The 21,046-nt window shown below is 31.1% G+C and overlaps 2 protein-coding genes across 2 annotated transcripts; one reads left to right on the top strand and one right to left on the bottom strand.

The window, feature by feature from the left end:
* The first annotated feature begins 2,049 nt into the window (after positions 1-2,049).
* LOC7486673 (uncharacterized) lies at positions 2,050-5,590 on the top strand. The gene is made up of 7 exons (XM_024602542.2): positions 2,050-2,269; positions 2,361-2,460; positions 2,544-2,664; positions 2,757-2,878; positions 2,973-3,094; positions 3,198-3,357; positions 5,381-5,590. The coding sequence occupies exons 1-7, from the start codon at positions 2,140-2,142 to the stop codon at positions 5,493-5,495; spliced, it is 870 nt and encodes a 289-aa protein (XP_024458310.1). The 5' UTR covers positions 2,050-2,139; the 3' UTR covers positions 5,496-5,590.
* Positions 5,591-15,160: 9,570 nt separating this feature from the next.
* On the bottom strand, positions 15,161-16,650 carry LOC7486674 (probable 3-hydroxyisobutyrate dehydrogenase-like 3, mitochondrial). Its single transcript, XM_002299630.4, has one exon. The coding sequence runs from the start codon at positions 16,411-16,413 to the stop codon at positions 15,490-15,492; it is 924 nt and encodes a 307-aa protein (XP_002299666.1). The 5' UTR covers positions 16,414-16,650; the 3' UTR covers positions 15,161-15,489.
* Between the last annotated feature and the right edge of the window lie 4,396 nt (positions 16,651-21,046).

The raw sequence follows: 21,046 nt of genomic DNA, 5'->3' as shown, positions 1-21,046 counted from the left end.
GTAGCACCATTATCAAATAAATTGCCCCGTATGTTTTTTTGCTAAAATTTGCTTTGTGGTTTTGTCAAAATCTCTTTATGGTCCTTTTAGTTTTGGGACCAAACATTTTAGTCCAATACTTTATTTTGTTCATATATTGGTCATTAGTTTGAGAGACAAGAGAGAGAGTTGTCGAAAAATGATGGAGAGACAAAGTTATGGATTAACCCCTTTTCCAGCTACAAAAAAGTTGTTCTTTATGTCAATGCATTCATTTCAATATGAGGAGTTCATTGAGGTGTTTTTTAGCCTCGGGCTTCGAGAAGATTTTTAAAATCAGGTTGCATTCTAGAATCTATTTTTTCCATGTTTAAGACCATAAATTGATTTTTTTTAAGGCCTCTATAGTGTTTTTAAGTATTTTTAGGAGTCATTTACCATAGGACACAATGCATCATCATACTCTTTTTGAAAAAAAAAAAAAAACAGTGAACTATGCATCGTCCATCTATTCTAGAAATAAAAAAAGGCTCATATGTGTGGTCCTAAGCTACTGTGCTTGTACTTCTTGGCTTATTTTTAAAGGTTGAAGCATTAGGCCACCCGACCAATGCGTCTTACCTAATTTTTCTCTTTTTGCTACAAAATTCACATGTCATTTTTAAATTAAATAAAAATATTTTTTGTAATTTATTTTATTAAATTCTTAAACTAATTAGAAATATATTTAGATATTGTTTTATTTGATATTGTTTGATTTTTACTATGTTTTCGAATAAGATCATATAAATCTTGTAAAAAAAAATTGAAACCATTCTTTTTGTACAACCTGTAGTCATTTTTTTTTATTAAATAAAAAAAAATCTTATAAAATTTATTAAATCCAATTAGATCTATAAACCAGGTAACGGGTTTGGCAAATTAATCTAAGTTGAACCACATAGCTTCGAGATTTCATCGTCTCAATATTAATAAAATGACATCTTGAAATTTTTTAAAATCAAGCCAAGTTTTAACCAGTTATCCAACCCATCTTTGGATTAGATATCATTATTCATGCATGTCTCTCAATTTCAGTACTTAGTATTTGGCTTGTAGTAGAATCTCTTTTCAGCATTTTTGTGTGTTTATAATCTTTAATTTTTGTGTTAAACTTTTACATTAGATTTTGAATTCATAGTTCTATATTTTCTATCGCCTAGAAAAAAAATGTTAACAAGTAACTATTATTACGGATGGAAATGGTTATATATACAAGTATAATAGTTAATAATTCAATCATAGTTAAAAAAAAAAATGGCATTCTTGTTCAAATCCCTAGACTATTTTTCTTTCATATTAAATTCCCAACATATCAATGAATATAATTGCTTTAGGTCTTTATAATTGTATTTCTTTTTTTCAAATATTTTTTTCTTAATTTTTCAAATCATTAACTACATATGTTTGGTTTGAATTACTTCAAATAAGTTATATAACTTACTTTTACCTTAAATTATTTATGAGAAATAACTTTCAATTTTAGATTAAAATTCAATATCATCAAAACAATGCAAAAAATATAGTAAATTTTAGAATCCTATATTTAATTTTGATATTGTACAAATACATGAATTTTAAAGATATTTAATTACAAAACCAACATTGCAGAAAATAAATTAATTTGATGCATTAAGTTGAAAAATCTAATTCAGTAGGGATGTCAACACATGTGAATTTCTAATTTTTTTAAAACGAAAAAGTTAAAATAATATCGTTTTGTAAATGTTTTTTTAAGTTAATAAATTAAGTGACCGAGTTTTATTGGATTAATTTTAATTTTTAACTAAAATATTTATATATTTTTTTATTTTTATTTTTTTGGATCGCTCGACCAGGTAGTGATTCACCCACCGGGTCAGTCCTGGCTTTTCAAAGTGGGTTGGATACCAGGCCACTTGTACACGTATTTGATTGTTTGTGTGATGATGCGAGTGGTAAATATATTGAAGAGACAGACGACTAGTCGTTGGGTTAAAATAGAAAAGAGTCGTCGTTGAACACATTAATAAAAAGTAGTAAAATCAAATCCTCTGTAAAGCCCGGCTCTGACTTTGAGCACAGAGGGAGAGATAGAGAGAGAGAGAGAGAGAGAGAGAGAGAGAGATTGGAGAAGAAGAAATGAATAAACGCAGCGTTTGCGGATGGGTAGTAGCGATTTTGTGCTTCATAATACTCATGGTGGTGACTCCAGCCATTCCTCAATCTCAAGAATACCACAACTTTGCTGATCAGCGTGATTTGTTCTTCGGTAATTCTAATAATTTTAATTTTAATTTTAATTATTATTATTTATTATTAATAATAAAAGTGTATGATTTTGTGATTAAAATTGAATTCAGGGATACCGAATACACTTAATGTGGTTTCGAATTTCCCATTCCTTGTAATTGGTGTGATTGGCCTTGTTCTCTGTCATTATCGCAATTATTTTCAACTCAGGTTAGGGTTTCCTGCCTTTTTCTTTTCTAATTTATTATTTTGCGTTTTTTTATGATAATTGTTTTTAAAATAAAAATGAAAAGGTTGCCAGGTGAGGTATGGGGCTGGACATGTTTTTTCGTAGGTGTGGCTGCTGTTGCTTTTGGCTCTGGCTATTACCATCTTAAGCCTGATGATGATCGTCTTGTCTGGGATCGCTTGCCTGTTAGTCACTTTACCCCCTTCTTTTTGAATGTTTTACTTGTGATAATTGCTGTTCATTTATGCTATGGTATGGCATGTAATGTTTTCTGCAGATGACTGTTGCTTTCACTTCAATTGTTGCCATTTTTATCCTTGAAAGGATTGATGAGCGAAAGGGAACTGTTTCCATTATCCCTCTGCTTTTGGCTGGTGTTATTAGCATTGCTTATTGGAGGTAAGAGCCCACACACGGTAAAGTGTATTGCTTCTTTTCTTTTCTTTTTTTAATTTTGATATGATCTCTGTGGCATTGTTGATTTGCAATGCAGATTTTTTGATGACCTCCGTCCGTATGCTCTAGTTCAGTTTGTTCCTTGTATTGCCATTCCGCTAATGGCTATTTTGTTGCCTCCAATGTACACTCATTCCTTGTATTGGCTTTGGGCAGCAGGTTTGTGTTTCCTTTTCCATTGCTACTTTCCAGTTATATTCCCAAAATGAAACTTCTTCTGTGGTATTTGCTTGCTGATGTTGATCTATGCCCATGCCTTCAGGGTTTTATCTTTTAGCTAAGGTGGAAGAAGCTGCAGATAAACCCATATACAAGTGGACTCACCATATAGTTAGTGGACACACTCTGAAGCATTTATGTGCTGCAATGGTTCCTGTTTTCTTGACACTTATGCTGGCAAAGAGAAGTATTGAAATAGAAAGGTTTTCTTCTCACTTCTTTTCCCTTTATGCAGTTATTTCTCTTAGATGTATGAATGAGTTTGTCGAAGGTTGTTAAGTGCTCCATTTCACATTCTTCCATCTACTGTCTTTTTCCTTGTTGCATACCGCAAGTAACCTCTGGTTAGTAACTTCAAAAGCCGATGAGATTAGTAATCAAAGAGACTTTTCACTTAATACAAATTTTTGTTTTATTGGGGAATTTATAATCTCCGCCAATGTTTACCTTTGTATCTACTGCCCCCTGTAGAGGTTTTTCTCTTGGTGTCTCATTTTCCCAACCATTCCTGTGATCATACTGCCTGGAAATTGAATTGTGCACACTGTTATAATGATTCCAGTATATGTTGTTGGACTTGATTGTCCATACCATCTGTTACAGTGCTGATAAATTTCCAGAGATTCTCATTATCTACAATTAAAATATCAGTTTGTGGATGGTGTGGAACTCATTTAGCGTGTAAACCACATGCTAAAATATGGAATACACAGTAGCACCACCCAACCTACCCCCTTCGTTTTTGTTTTATTGGGGAGTGAATTTCCTGCTGTCTTTCTTCTTGTCGACTTGTTTTCATATACTAGTTTGGAACTTTTCAGGTGAATAAATATGCCATTTTTCAAATGATACTAGAACATGTTATGTCAAGAGAGGACCATTTTGGATTATTTCAGGATGATTGTTTTTGTTTTATTGGGGAGTGAATTTCCTGCTGTCTTTCTTCTTGTCGACTTGTTTTCATATACTAGTTTGGAAACTTTTCAAGTGAATAAATATGCCATATTTCAAATGATACTACAACATGTTATGTCAAGAGAGGACCATTTTGGATTATTTCAGGATTATTGTTTTTGTTTTATTGGGGAGTGAATTTCCTGCTGTCTTTCTTCTTGTCGACTTGTTTTCATATACTAGTTTGGAAACTTTTCAAGTGAATAAATATGCCATATTTCAAATGATACTAGAACATGTTATGTCAAGAGAGGACCATTTTGGATTATCTCAGGATGATTGTTTTTGTTTTATTGGGGAGTGAATTTCCTGCTGTCTTTCTTCTTGTCGACTTGTTTTCATATGCATTAAATATGTCATTCATTATTCTTTGAAACTCAGATGGTGCATTTTTTAAACCAAATGGCATAATGTTCCATTCATACTAACCAAATGGGACTGTGAATGCAGTTTTGTAACGATCTTTAGGATGGATCGGGATTTGCCAAAAACCCAATTTCATATCAAACTTTGAAAATATGAAAGCAGAATGCAATTTTTGTAATACTAGTTTGGAAACTTTTCAGGTGAGCCACTAATTTGATCAGAAAATGCTGACAGTGCCACTTTCTAGCGGACTGAACTGCACGTCTCTTTCTAAATCTCGTTTTATATTAAAGAACATTTCAAGCCAATAAAATGTTAGACAGAAATCAACAAAATCTAATTAACTTGAAGTTATATTTATTCTACTCTTGACTTCAAGTCATCAGTCATGAAGAGAGAAGGAAGGTTGAGGAGGTCAGCAGGGGTTGTGAAGCAAAGATCTAAAATTGATGAATACTGTTTTTTCCTAGTTTTTATTGTTTCTTCTGCACCGTTTCTTTTTAACGTTTCTCCTCTGTTGTTGGCCATAGTTTGACTACCCAGTGTTTATATCAATTTCATATTTCATTTACTGAATGTTTTATATACAAGTGCATTCTTAGAAAATTATTGTGAATTTTTAAGAATCCCAGAAATTGTTAACATCGTACATACCATTTGTATTTTGGGTGATAGGATCATAAAACGCCCCACTTAACCGAAATCTGCGTTTACAGCATTCCTTTTCCAAATGTCCTCCAACTAGGGAAAGAAATATGTTTGTTAAATCTGCCCCTTCCACCTTTCTTTCCCTAGCAAAGATGATTAATAACCCTTGTTTGTTGCTTCTATATTTTTTTAATCTCGTTTTTTGTCAAAGCATTTCAATGCCACTTAACTGTTATTAAAATGAATATTTGCATGTAGGATAAGTCTTTTCCAGACGTGGAAGATTTCCTGGACCAGGATCAGAAAGAATGATTCAGAGGTAGAGAACTACTCTTCTACTTACACGAGTGTTCCAGTTGTAGAAACACCTTAATTGCGTTTATGACTTTTGATAGAAACATGTACATTTGTATTCAGATCAAAAGCAATAAGTTCCCTCTGAAATGTCATAGCCTTTGTTTAATCTAATTGTCATGGTCATATTTAATTTCTTTGGAAGCTCCTGAGTAAAAACCAATTATATGGAAGAAAAAAAAAAAGGATTCGCACCGAACAGGAGATTTTTTTTTATCTATTTTTTTATTTTAATAGAGTTTGTTGAAGCGCGTAAGAAAGCTTTATTAAGCATTCGCGGATAGAACTATAACTATCTATATACATGTCTTTCCTTTTATTGTTGATTTATTTTGTAAAAATATCGATTTTCTATAAGAATCATAAACCGATAAGATATCTGATTAGAGGTATAATATGTAATCATTTATGTTGATAAAGCCTAACCTAGCCTTTTTGTTTTTTAGAGGAGAAAAAATGGAAGGGAAGTTAATTGCAAAAATAATGAAAATTCTCTGTTTTTTTTTTTTTTTTTTTTTTTCATAGCAGAAAGTAAAGGAATGCAAAGGGAGGGGTGGGGTATGTTCACCTATAAAACTATTTTTCTTTACTATTTCCAGTTTTCCTCTGTACTCCTTCGGTTTTGCCTTTACAATAAAAAATTAGAAAAACATGTTCATTTTTTTTTAGAACGATTACAAATTTTTTCACTAAATAAATTTAAAAAATACTTTAAGATTATAACTATTTTTAAAAAAAAAATCAAAACCATAATTTATGATTATTATTTTAATATTTTGTTTTTTTATAATCTAATTAAAGAATATAAATTTTGTTTTATTCAAATTAAAAATTATCATGAATTGTTAACTAAAGAAAGAAAATATTTATATTATATTTTCATATTATATTTCTTATTTGGAAAAAAAATGAAAATCTTTTAAATGTAACCTCTGAAAAACTTTTATATTGTGTTTTTTAAATTCAGTATGAATTTAAATAATTGAAAACTATTTTTCCAGTTTTTATTTTAAATGAAGAAATTTGCACCTGAACAGAACTTTCAAGTTTTTCTTTTTTTATTTTAATTGTTTTTAAATTGAAGTAATATTTTGGTTTCTGAACAATTTCATGGAAAGTTTTCTTCTAAATAGTATTATTTATGGATCTTTTCATGTTTGGTAAATCTAAAACATAGAATCCAAATTAAATGAAATGAAATTGAATGAAAATGATTTAATATATAATAAATATTTTAATAATTTAACTCCCTAACATTTTATTTTTTTCTCGCGCAATCCAAACTAATGGTGAGATTTGAAATTTTTTTCTTGGAATAAATTTCTTTTTTTTTTCCCTTCCAAAAATTACAGCAATAAAAACTCCACTGTGACCATGTCCTTTTTTTCCAATTAAAACATGGAGGTCCTTTTCTTCCAACTAAATGACCATGTCCTCGTTTTCTTCCCTCCCACCAACGTTGGCAAAGTTTAAGTATTATCTCACGTATGTTTTCAGGTTCAAGTTATTAGTTGCTAATATGATGATTACTGGAAGCTTAGATTATCATTAATTTTAGAGCCTATAAAATTAGTTAAAATACGCGCAAGCTGGCTCGAACACCCACGTTAATTAAAATAAAAAGTTTAAGCACCATAACTCATTAGCCATCCATCCTTTCCATTCATGTTGGCTTTAGTGTAACAATTTCTGTTCTCCAAACAATCCCCTATATTTTCATACTTCATACTGGTTAATTATATAACTCTTGAATAACCAGATAAAGGATCTTCCATGAGTGATCTAATTTATGAACACATGCCAAACAAGCAAATATAAGCAAAAACTATTATCAATCTTGGGTGCAAAACCATAATTGTCAATTTGACATGAAAGAGCACAAGTTATTCAGTTGTTGGGTCAACCGAATTAATTATTATTTTTTTAAATGATATTGTTTTGTTTTTAAAGAAAAAATCCTAGATGTAATCAATTAGATTTGGATCAGGTTTAACCAAGTTAATAAAATTATAAATCAACTGAGTTTGGCCAAGTCAATATCTTTTTATTTTTAAATTAAAACTTAACTTAGTTTAGGCTATAAATCATTAGGTTTAATAACTATGCATAAAACAACTCCATAACCTTCTCTTCTTGAGATGTTAAACATCATAGGGTTGTTTAGTATTGGAAATACACTCCAATTTTTCAAAAGAGAAGAAAAGAAAAATAGAAAACAGAGTTTTCTTGTTCATATTTAAGATTTTCTTTTTCATGTTCTCCAAAGATTGTATTTTTCCAATAGTAAAAACAATTTTCCATTCATCTTTCAACTTTTCAATTAAAAACACAATTTATATTTCTTCTCTTTGGTTATTTACACAATTTATATTTCTTCTCTTTGGTTATTTATAGGACTGGGTTTTTAATGAACATATTATTCTAAGATCAAAAGAGTTTAGAAAGGAATCTTCAAGTAGGGGGATTATTGGGTACTCTTTTCTCTTTTCACTTTCATTTCTTGCACAAATTAGATTTATTTATCCTTTTCTTTTCTTTTTCCAATCAACATTTTGAGAGTTTGGTTGTGGTTGTTTTTCAAAGTACTTTTCACTCAGAAATGTATCAAAATAATTTTTTTATTATTTTTTAAAAATTATTTTTGTTATTAGCACATCAAAATGATTTAAAAACACCAAAAAATATTAATTTGAAGCAAAGAAAAAAATAAAAAAATTTCAAATTTTTTCAAAAGCGTTTTTAAAACATAAAAACAAACAGGGCCTAAATTTTTAAAAAATTAAAAAACGATGTTGCAGTTATTTATTTAGTTCAAATTTATGAATTTTTTTTGTATTAACTCCATGATATCATAAATTAAACTTACAATTTCTTTAAATCTTGATTTTTCTATGATATAGGGAGTTCAATTTGTTATTTTTTATGTTTTTTCTATGATCGGATATTTGGTTGAAGGAATCAATGAGCAAGACATAATTCTTCCTAGGCAAAATGGCTACTCCATAGGTAGTTTTTACGAGTATTATTTATACCATTTTGATCCATCTTTCAAAGGTTTAAATTTATTCTATTCCGATATAGAATAGAGAAAGAATCATGGGATTTACTTCGTGCTTCTGTTGTTTATTATGGTGGCAATCCAATTGGAACAATAACTACAAATGCTTTAACTAAATATTGGAGAAAACCATGCAATAAAACCACAAATATATATTTTCTCTCGAAGATAAAAGCTTTTGGCCACTCATCTTGGATGACAAATTTGTTATCTCTATCAGAATTTATTGTGGATTTGTATAGTAAAATTATTATTATTTTATCATTCTAAAACAAAATCTATTAACTTGCTTTAAAAATAATACAGTTTTTTCCTCATGGTTCATTGATCATTATCAAATTGATTGGAGATATAATAGTCTTCATATTTTTTTTGCACAATAAAATAACTTATTTATCCTTAAAAACAAAAAAAAAACTACCCTTTAAAAGTTTTTTAGTTTTTTTTCTATTTTAACCATAGTAAAATTACTTAATTACCTTTAGAATTACAAAATTATTAAACTAATATCAAGAGACTTTTTAGACTTTTCAATAAAGTTTTTTTTATTATAATCATGTTGACTTTTTATTATAATCATGTTGACTTGAGGGACATTTAGTATTTTAAGAAATATAAATATTTTTTTAAAAAAAAGATGGATGGCGTCTATCTGATTGTACGTGACAGACATACACCAGCGAGTAGGGGTCACCTATAACTTTGCGGCCTCCTCATGCAGTCAAAAACATCCAACCGTCGTGTCATTTAGAAGATTAAGTGGCGGCGCATCCAATAGGATGGCGTGTGTGGCGTTGTCAATGGTGGTGAAGTTTTTTTCTCTTCTCTCACCTAGGAATTTGTGTCGGCAAGCCAAAATAAAAGGTTGTCCTCCCACTTGTGTCATATTTAGTCTTTATTCTTTTATTTAGTTATTCTATGGATCCTTTTTTAAATTGGTTTTATTTTTCTATCAAATATGGTTATCATTCTTTTGATTAATATTTTTTTATATCTTTTTCTTAATTCAATTTTTTTACACCGTTTTTTTTATCCTTCAACACTAAATTTATTGAATATTCAACTTCTTAATATATTTTTTTGTTTTGTTTTTTATGAGGATAGTTTGGCCTTACAACCCTTGTCACGGGTTTATCGTGCTAACTTGAAATGACTCAAGGCTTTTACATCATTTTATTTCATTTAATTCTCATGTCTAATTTCATCCTTATTTTTTTTATTTTTTTGTTATTATTATTTGGATCCCTTTTTTAAATTGATTTTTTAAGACCCGTTTATTTGCTTGAAAGTAATTTTTTTTAGAAAGTGGATTCTAATGGCCCAATAATGGATTATAATCCCCATGATGTGCCGTGAAAGATTCGAAAATCGACAACAATGAATCTGACAAAAATGGATGAAGGATGGGTCTGGTTGGTTGTCTTTCTTTTGGTGTTTAGGCTGGATTATAGTGATTTTAAGGTAAATAAGATGGAGGATAGACTAGAATGATACTTTGATAAGTCGATCTAGACACCACGAAGATCAATCTAGGATTTCGACGCCACACTCTTTGTGATTGAAGAGTGATAAGTCAGGTAGGATTCTTCACAAAATCAATTTGGAAGAACAACTCTTAATTCTTTGAATTAAGTTTCAAATCTTGGCCAAAGTGTTTTACATATTCTGATATTATATTTATAATTGGAACATCCCTTCATAGTTAGGAAAATTCAACATGACAGAAGTCAAGCCTAAAAATTAGACTTTGACAAAGTAACTAGACAAATTTAACTAGCACACGTTTTCTGATCTTAATTGAAACATAAACAGACCAAATTTAAAACGGCTATAACTTCTTGCACAAAAGTCGAATGCAATCATGGTTGGACAATTTAGAAAGATCACGTTTTGAACTTGAAATCCACGTAGATTAGTCTTGTCTTCACATGCAATGGATGACTTCAAAATCGGGTTCAAATTCATCTACTATTCTGATCGTAAACAGCATCAATTTCTTCACTTATTTGCATTATCAATCCAAACTCAAGTAGCCCAACATCAAAAGAACCATTAAGGGCTTTTCCCATGTCTAAGTTTCAATTGTAGACAAATAAGAACCTTTGAACCAATTCTAAACAGATTGCTAGATTTTAACTTCGAAGCAGCTTCAATCATTCCAATTTGACTCGTCAAGGCCCTTTGCAGTTGTTTCGCTCTCGCTCTTGTTATTGGGTCATCTGAATCTTCTTGTAGATTAAGTTCAGCTTTACGAGATGGATTATAATCCCCATGATGCACATCATCAGCCCCGGGTTGAGAATGATTTGTCCTCAAATCAGTATCGTCAATATCATCCAAGTATGGAGTCAAGTCTTTCACATTAAAAGTAGCTGATACGTTGTAATCACCAGGAAGATCTACCTTATATGCATTGTCATTCACCTTCTCTATAATCAGAAATGGACCATCAACTATTGGCATCAACTTGGACTTACGTTTGCTTGGAAATCTGCCCTTGCTAATATGAATCCAAACAAGATCTCCAGGTTCAAACCTAACCATTTTCCGCCCCTTGTTAGCTTGTTTAGCATACTTTGTTGTTTTCTCCTCAATATGTAATCGAACCTGCTGATGTAGTTTCTTCATCAATTCTGCCTTTCTAATTCCATCCATTTTCGTCAGATTTATTGTTGCCGATTTTCGAATCATTCACAACAGCACATCACGTTTGTTTGCTTGAAAGTAGTTTTTTTTTTAAATTGAATTCCTAAAAGTGAATTATTTTTTGATGTTTGATAGTGTCCTGAAAAATAAGTTGAAAAACATTTTCTTGTATTTGGCTATATCATGAAAAATAAGTTGGAAAATAACATATTAAAATTTTTTTTTCAAGTTGTTTTTGTGTTAACATTATACTATTGTCTCTTCATATAATTTTAATACTAAATATTACACTAGCTTTACTCATATCTTTCATATCAAATTTAAAGGCTAAGAAACATTTAGTGCTTGCTAGTACCAAAAACAAGCATATTATGTACATATAAATTAATGATCACATATTCATCAGAACATATTATAACATACTCACCTCCTCTATCATATTTAACTCATTTAATTTTTTTTTAGTTGATTTTCTACTTCAACTGAACATATTATAAGCTTCATCTTTACTTCTAAGCAGATAAAGTTTTGTATATCTTGAAAAATCATATATGAGAGTCACATAATATTTTTTATCTTCTTTAATCATAGCTTGTTTTAAATCTCCTAAATTTATGTGTATTAAGCTAAGTAATTCAGTTTTTCTTTTAACAAATGCACATGTTTTCTTAGTAATTTTAGCTTCAACACATATTTCATATTTATTCATATATAAAGAATTCAAGCAAGAAATTAAACTAAAATAATTCGTTTTCTTAAGATAAGCTAACATGTCATAATCTAGCATGTCATAAATCTAAGTAGAAAAGAATGCATTTTCATTCATTTCATTAGCAACATTGAGTACAAAAAGTCCATGGTTACAATAACATTTCCCAACATATACATTATTCATGGTCATTACAATCTTGTCAGATTCAAATGACACTTTGATCCTAAATTCTCTCAACAAAGCCACAAAGATCAAATTTTCTCTTATATTAGGGACACACAAAACCTCATTCAAAGTTAGTGTCTTGTCCAAAGTCAATTTCAGTTGCCTTTACTAAGAGTTCTTGAGTCTTCAATGTAGACCACTTCTTCTTCATCCTTAAAAGGTGTATAAATGAAAAAGAATTCTTTATTTGCATATATATGCCTAGTAGCACTAAAGTCTACCGCCTAATTTTCTCATTGGTCACCATATTGACTTAAGAAACAACTGCAACAATGATATCTTCACCTTTATGTTAATCTTAGTTTTAAGAGGATTGTTGTTTCTCACTCTTTTTCGGCATTGAGATACATAGTGGTCAGGATTGTCATATACAAAACAGTTTCTCTTTTTCTTAAAATTATTAGATTTGGATTTGAACATATTAGAATGGTTACCATTTGACTTATTATTAATATTTTTAAATTTATTTTCATACCTTTTTTATGTGAACTCCCTTCCACTATGTTTGATTTAGTGGTCATCTCTTTCTTTCTAGTAGCTTGCAACTCCTTTCTATTGTGTCTTCAATGATGATGTGAGTAATGAGATCAATCAAAGACAATTGTCTATGTTTGTGCTTTAGTTCTTGCTTATAGTTGCTCCATGATTTGAAAAGTTTTTTTATCAACATTCCAGCAATAAATCCTTATGAAAAGTTGATATTTTCAGCTTTTATATCTTCTAGCAGCCTATGTTATTCGTTAATTTGAGTTTTGATGTCTTTATCATCCAACATTTCAGCAACAAATCCTTATGAAAGATTGATATTTTCAGCTTTTACATCTTCTAAAAGCCTATGTTATTCGTTAGTTTGAGTTTTGATGTCTTTATCATCCACCATTTCTCATTGATAAAACTTTCCAATGACAAGTTTTTTATTTCCCACATCTTTAATAGTATACTTTGTCACCATATTGCTCCATATCTCATTCGCTTCCTTGTATCTACAATATACATCAAATAACTCATTGAATAGTGCTTAAAATGAAGTGCCTACAAACCATGTTCTCATGTGTCCATGCTTCTGCATTGTCACTGGTCTTGGGATCAATAAGAACCCAAGCAACACCATACATGTCAAGGACACCCCAAATCCTCTCTTGACACCTTCTAAAGTTCTCTCCACTTTAGAAAATTAATTTCATGTGTTTAAAAATTGTGGTTTCAGTTTAAAGGCCAAAAACAAACTATTACTGAAGACAAAAGGTTCAAGAAGTATAGGCGTTGCCTCACACGCAGGGAGGGTAATAACTAGTTTTCATCTTGCTCGGCCCAACCTTACACGCTAAGGGTGTTCAAAAAAACCAACCAATCGATTAAACCGAAAAAACCGAAAAAAAATTAATCGAAAAAACCAAACCGATAAAAAAACCGAATAAACCAATTAAAAAATAAAAAAAACCACCCGGTCCGATTCGGTTCCGGTTTAAAAAAGCTTAAACAGATGGAACCGGACCAAACCGAACCGGTTTAATTAAATCTAAATAACTTTAAAAAAGGTATAAAAAGAAACATCTCTAACCCTAAATCATTGTATCCCTTTCCCCCTTTCCAGTCCCCCATCCCCCTAACCCTAAATCATTTTATCCTGATTCAATTCGGTTCTGGTTTAAAAAAGCTTAAACTGATTGAACCGAACCAAATCGAACCGGTTTAATTAAATCTAAATAACTTAAAAAAAGATATAAAAAAAAACATTCCTAACCCTAAATCATTTTATCACTTTCCCCATTTCCAGTCACTCCTTCCCCTTCCCCTTCCCTATCCCCCTTTCCAGCCGCCCCACCCCTCCCTCCCTCCCTCCCGCTCCCTCTCCCTCTCCCTCTCCCTCTCCTATGTGCTCTTCTCTCTCATTTTCTCTCATATGGTATAAAAATGATGCGAGGACTTCACCCAATACCAGCAATAATAGTGACAACATCGACCTTCTCGATTTTGAAATAAATAGCCCTTAAATTAGTGGAAGCAACCAACCAGTACTTCCAAGAGGTGTCTTATCTTGACCCTCTACTCAAATTCCTACAGCCCTGTCTCACAGCCAAGTCTTCATGTTGTGGCGGATGTCTTAAAGTTTTTCAAGACATTAAGGCAAAGCTACAACAACAAGTCTTCTAGGTCCTCTAGGATAATAACATGGCCTTTTCCCAAGCTCTCAATAGCATCTGGAGTTAATGTTTTGCAAATGGTTGTATTGTTCATGACCATCGATGTGGAGCATTGATTACCTAACACTAGACGGGCAGCTGAATGACAAGAAGGACATCCCTCCACGTCGTGCAGCCATCCATGAACACCAAACAACCCATCGTGCGAGTGTTTCCAGCCATTCATTAGTTTTCGATTTTTCTGGTTTTTAATGTTAAAAACCGACCCGAACCGAACAAAACCAGTTCGATTTGAACCGGTTCTCGGTTTGGTCCGATTATATTAACAAGGAATATTATTTTCCTGTTCAGTTGAATTTTTTGGTTAAAACCAGACCGAATCGGACCGTGAACACCCCTGTTACACGCACGAGCCTACTACTCTTTTCTTATTGGTTACCATCTCATGTCAAAGATCACTATATAAACATTAGAAGGTCTTATTTTTTTCAATGTAGGATTGGAAGCCCATTAGTATATATATTCTATGTTCACAAGAAGAAAGTTGTGTTTTTCCAATGTAGGGTAAGAGACCCTTTTGGTTTAAATACTTTAACTTAAAAGAAGGAGATAGTATCTTTCCGACATAGGATAAAAACCTATTGAAATAATCTCTCAAACTTTATTATTTAAAACACGAAATTCTTCAATGATAAAATGAAAAAGAAACCTCAATAGTAACCAACTACAGTGTAAACTATCAATTTTTCTCGTTCATATCTAATTATTTGGGTCCCAACATAGTTGATTTGGTCTTCATACATAAACTGGACAAATTGATTTCCATGCTTGGTTAATCTAAGCACAATACATTTTGACGTTTTTGTAAAACTAAATGCAGAAAGTTGCGTAGTTACAGATGAGAAAAGGCAGCAATAGTGCCAGCCATCAATACTAATATGCAATAGCCACATTGTTGTTTACATGTGAAAACCAAACAAAGGGGATATCAAGATACTTACCATATACCTTAATCAATCCCTGGTTTAACAACCGTTATTTTCCATCTAAATGCAATCCATATTCAACACAAATGGAAGCATTTTAGTGTACATGATCCTTGAGATAGGTTATTGTGCAACATCTTTTTCATGGAACATCTTAGTGCTCATAGGTGTATTCAAGCTAAATGGATTAATTCAAGCACATAGTTGATAGCTCATAAACCAGAATGAGAAATAAGAAAGTCTTACTTGCCATTCAGCCTCTCTATGACAGTTATAAGAGCTTGAGTGCCAAGATTCCCATCTCCATTTGCTACCATCCCAGCAAACAACTGCTTACCCAAAGCAGCACCAGGCAAGACAGGCACCCTCTCATCCTCACTTTCCTCCACAACATCCACGCCCATTCCCATATCTTTCACCATATATTCAGCAAAACCACCAGCCTTAAAGTCCCTATCAATCATTCTCCCCCCAAACAACTCCATCACCATAGACCCCGCGGCCCCAGTCCTCACTGCATCCAAAAACTTCCTCGCATCCAAACCAGCTTTATCTGCGAAAACCAGCCCTTCACTCAAACCCAACAAATTAGCACCCACTACAATCTGGTTTGCTATCTTGCAACTTTGACCACACCCTGCTTGACCCATGTAAGTAACTTTACCCAAAACCTCATACAAAGGAGATAACCAATTCACAACAACTTGATCACCACCAGCAAATATGGCCAACTTACCATCTCTAGCACCAATATCACCACCGGAAACCGGAGAATCAATAGAATGGCAACCTTTGGCTTTGGCAGCTTGGAAGATTTCACGTGCTTGAGCAGGCGAACTGGTGGTGGAATCCACTATGACGCCACCGGGATTAAGGCCTGCAAGAATGCCATGATTAGTGTCAAGGACAACTGATCGAACATCTGATGGGTGTCCCACCATGGTGAAAACAACGTCGCTGCATTTGGCGACCTTGTAAGGGGAATCGACGAGCTGGGCTCCTTCGGATTGTAAGGGAAGGGCTTTAGACGGAGAGCGAGCATAGATGGTGATAAAGTAGCCAGCAGAGAGAAGGCGAGAAGCCATGGCAGCTCCCATCACGCCTATGCCTATCCAGCCTATGCGTGTTTTGCCTGGAGAGATGGATTCTGGGTATGGAGTCTCCATTGTTGTGCCAAGCAAAACCTCGTTAGCGATTGGGAGATGTTTATGTATGAAAGAGGAATTGAGGACGAGGAAGAAAAAACAAGATTTTCCAATTAATTTGTTCTTTCTTCCTGTTAAATTACTTGACTTTCTACCTTTCTAACGCATTATCCATGAATTGACGAGCAGGTCTTGCTATCTGCTGGTGCCATTGGTCCTCGGCCTTGTCTATTATTTTGGGAGATTCCTGTGGCATATCATCAAAACTATGTGGGGCCTATTTCTTATGTTATGATCGAGTTAGTACGTGAGTTGACCAAACGGAAAGCAGAGGGAAAAGCGCCGATGGCATCGTAAATAAGAATAAAAGCCCCATCACGGGCGGCCGGGTTCGAATAAATATCTTTTTCAGGGTTTTACGAGATTATTTTGATAATTAAATTTTATAAATTATTAATGAAACCTTTAATAAAATAATATAATGTCTTCTATATAAGAACATTTTTATATTTTTAAATTTTATAAAACAGTTGAATTACTACATTACCTTTATAATTTAAGTTTTTTAGGCTTAACTCCAAGAGCTTGGTTCTAATTTTACCATGATTTATTTGTTAATATTATTTAGTCCTAAGACCATTTTCTGTTTTTCATCAAAAAAACAAAAAAAAGCTGCACACGTCAATCACTCCGCTGTCTTCTAGCGATGCGTGCAGCTGGCTCCGACAATTTAACCATGATTCTGCCGAATCATTTAATTCGTCTCGACGTTCTCTTACGCTATGGGTGGCATGTATGGTGGTTCGACGTGGTTTGACCCGAAATTGTTTTTTTTTTCTTTCTTTTTTTTTCTTCTCTTTCTTCCTCAGATTGCATGTTGGCCATGCAAAAATTCATACCAGCCTTTCAATTTATTTTTTCTTTTGATTCAGTCCCTCTTCTCTCATTTGCAATTGTTTTATTTACATTGATTATTTCTAATTAGATTTTATTTTTTATTTCATCCCTGATCATTTGATGTTTTTTAATTTATTTTCAAATTTGATCATCATTCTTTTAATTTTTATTTATTTTGTTTTGAGTCATTTTCATGATTGATTTGTTTTTTTTTTTCAATTTCATCTCTAGACATTTATTTTCATTTAATTTTTATGTCAAATTTAGTCTTAATTATTTTAATTGTTATTTTTCTAATAATTTTCTTAATGAATTTTTTTTGTGCAATTTCATCTCTGAACATTTAATTTCATTTGATTTTTCCCTGAGCATTTAGTTTTATTTAATTTTTATGTCGAATTAAATCCTAATTCTTTTAATTATTATTTTTTATTTTGCATTTTTTTATTGATTTTTTTTCTCAATATATCTCTCAATGTTTGTTTGATTAAGAATCTTGTTTCTTTGTTTTTTTTTATTATTATCTTTAATGGTGTCAACCCATTATCAGGACTTTATGTAATAGATTTCAAAGATTAGCCTGAATCAACTTCTGTATTATTTTAAAACATTCTTTCTAATACTTTTTTGCTAGTTTTGCTTTCCTATTTACAAAGACATCCCAATTTCATGTTGCAAGTCATGTGTTTGATTTATTGACTCGGGTTGGTTGTCGAGTTCGCTCGAGGCTTTTTTGTTATTTTTTTTTTTTTTGCTTTGACAAATTTTTTTAATTTATATTTTTAAATTGGCTTGTAATAAAAAAAATTATAAGACCCGGATCTAGGGTTTCATAGATTGCTTGAATTTTACAGATATTTTCAATTTCACCCCCTATAATTTTTGTTAGTCTTTAAAATTTGGTCCTTATTCTTTTAATTAATATTTATTTTATTTAGGATTATTTTTTACTTTTTTCATTAAATTGCATCCTCCTTGTATTTTTCCTATCAAATTTAATCTTCTTTTTTTTTTTTGCAAGTTTTTTTATTAATACTTTCTATCGGTCTCATCCTTCAAAATTAAATTGGTTGAGAATTATACTTTTTGACTGAATATGGATAAAAAAATTTATTGGATGCAACTTTTAGAGATTAAATCGGGTTTAAAAGGTTTGCCCTATTTTGTTTTTCTTTTTCTAAATTGATGTTGTCTTATTTTTTATCCTTTTTTTTAACTTTTGTTTTGTTATTTTTTTTCAATACAATTCTCTTTTTTTAACTTTTGTTGTCTTATTTTTTTCGGTTTGATTCTAATGGGTTAGCTCTCAATATTTTTTTCTATTTCACCCCATCATTTTTTAATCTATAAATAATTTATCATACTACAAATAATTTTTTAATTTTTCAAGTTTGGTCCTAATTCTTTTAATTGTAATTTTTTTTGTTTGCAATATTTTTTTATTTTATCCTCATTGGGTTTTTTTCTATCAGATTTTAACCCTATTTTTTGTTTTTTTTCTTTTACAAGTTTTTTTATTAATGGTTTTTTTTTAATGATTTCATCCTTTAAAATTAAATTGGATGACATTCAAGCTTCTTAATTGAACTCGGGTCTATGATTTAATAAGTTGCAATTTTTTAGATTAGACTAGGTTTAGGAGGTTCACTTAGACTTGCTTATTTTTTTCTCTTTTTTAAAGCTGGTGTTTTCTATTTATTTTTTTTAAATTTGACTCTTTTTTCCCCGATTTTCCTCTAGTTAGATTAGCATTGGGTTATTTGATAATCCGAATAGGCTCCGGTATGATTCTTTTTTTCTGTCGTTGCTTTTTTTTATTATTATTTACTATTGTTGGTTTTTGTTTTCTTGTAAATATTTAAATTGTCAATTTAACCAATGATTTGGGGCTTAAATTGTTTTTAACTTATCATTTCTTTTACATTAAAAAAAATTATTCAGCTCGCAGTAACACGCAAGTAACATATATAGTTCAAAAATAAAACTCAAAAAGATATCGTTTTAGTTATATAAAATTAAATTAAATCAATTCATCAACCCGTAATCTAAACAAAAAATAAATTCAAATGATTTTAACATCCCTAACTTTCTACTATTATTTGAAGTTATTATATATGAAACATCCTTCATAATATAAAAGTTAATTTGATCAGATATATAGGTTAATTTCATAATTTAAAAAACTTGAAATCTAGTAATATCAATTTTTTATTTTAATTTTTCCAAAATAATATTGTTTTAGTTTATATATATATAATAAATAAATAACAAAAAAAACAAATTGATTTCATCCATGAATCTGCAACTCAAGTCCAAGTTCAGGAATTATAACTACGGCATCCATGCTAAATCCCGATTTCAGCCATTGGGAGTGAAGCTTGTTGCTCATTATTTATGAGAAAGGAATCGAGGACGAGGAAGAAAAATCAAGATTTGCCCATGAATTTGTTCTTTTATCTTTCCTTTTTTTTATTTTTTAAACTTTCTGCCCTGCTTTTCAAAATGTTTTTTAAATTAAATTTTCTTGAAAATTAGGTGTTTTTTAACTATCTTAATGTGCTAATATTAATATAAAAAAATTATTTTAATATATTTTTAATTAAAATATACTTTTATAAAAATATTATGCACAATATTACTAAATATACACTTAAAGTTATTATCCATCAATTCAGTAATTTGTCGACTCAAAACCTAGTCGTGATTGGTTTCATTCTAAATCAATTATTTTTAATTAAAACATATTATTTCAACTTTTTTTTAACATCATTTTAAAAAACTCAAAAAAATATTATTATAATTATGAAAAAATTAAGTTAGTTGGTTAATACACTACTAATCAAATCGAATATCAGGTTTTATAACTATTATCTCTCTATTAAAGATATATTTCAGTCATTGTAAGTGAAGCCTTGTTGTTCAAAACCAACAAAAGAACAACCTCCTGAACTTTCTATTATTATTTGAAGTTTTTATATATGAAGTCTCTTTTACAATATAAAATCTCCCACCAACTTAAAATCTAAGTAAAAATCAGATTTTATTTTAAACCCAGTTTTGACGTAAATCATAGCTATGATTCGAGGTGACTAGCTTGCTATGTAAAGTGTTGTTGAATACGCATAATTCAGAAATGATGTGCTGGGAAAATCCTCCGGTTGATTATTACGCTCAAGCATCTTCTAATGAAGAAAAATTCTCCAAGAATTGCTTCCTGTGTCCAAAGAGATTCACACAAAGTCTAGTTCTCGTGCCTTGGATCATATTCCTATCTGAATTCTGAATAAACAGCAACAAGAACAGACACCAAAACGAAAGGCAAAGAGACTTTTGCTTTCCACAGTTTTCCCTTAATTTCGCAGTCTGATAATTATATATTTTCCATGTCAGTACTATAGTCTTGCGTGATCTAAAATGGCGGATTCTGAGTTGCAATAAGGGATCCAATATTTGGAAGAAAAGAGAGTTTGGCATGGCTTCTTCTCCTTCTCCTGGCCTAGGAATTCCTTTCTAGTGACTATACACTTGAGAATAACCAAGGGGTTGCGTCAGAAATCTGAAAGCCTCAGTGCACAGCTTGATCTCTTAATTGCCAACTAATTTTAGTTTAGCTTTCCTAATCTGATCTTGATCGTCCAAATCTGCCCAAATGCAACCAGTATAAAAGGGATGGTAATAATAATAATAATAATTTATTTGCGCATGCATATGCAGTGACTACAGAAAGGAGCTAGGTTGCCTTTCCTGCTTGAATGCA

This window comes from Populus trichocarpa, chromosome 1 (genome assembly GCF_000002775.5).
Source record: "Populus trichocarpa isolate Nisqually-1 chromosome 1, P.trichocarpa_v4.1, whole genome shotgun sequence".
In the NCBI taxonomy this organism is placed as follows: domain Eukaryota; kingdom Viridiplantae; phylum Streptophyta; class Magnoliopsida; order Malpighiales; family Salicaceae; genus Populus; species Populus trichocarpa.
The sequence above is the reverse complement of the archived record's forward strand: the minus strand, read 5'-3'. Positions and strand labels throughout refer to the sequence as shown.

Coding starts and splice junctions, on each gene's coding strand:
- LOC7486673 (XM_024602542.2), top strand. CDS start 2,140: ATGAATAAACGCAGCGTTTGCGGATGGGTAGTAGCGATTTTGTGCTTC. Junction 2,461..2,543: donor CGCAATTATTTTCAACTCAG/GTTAGGGTTTCC, acceptor AAAAATGAAAAG/GTTGCCAGGTGAGGTATGGG. Junction 2,665..2,756: donor TTGTCTGGGATCGCTTGCCT/GTTAGTCACTTT, acceptor TGTTTTCTGCAG/ATGACTGTTGCTTTCACTTC.
- LOC7486674 (XM_002299630.4), bottom strand. CDS start 16,413: ATGGAGACTCCATACCCAGAATCCATCTCTCCAGGCAAAACACGCATA.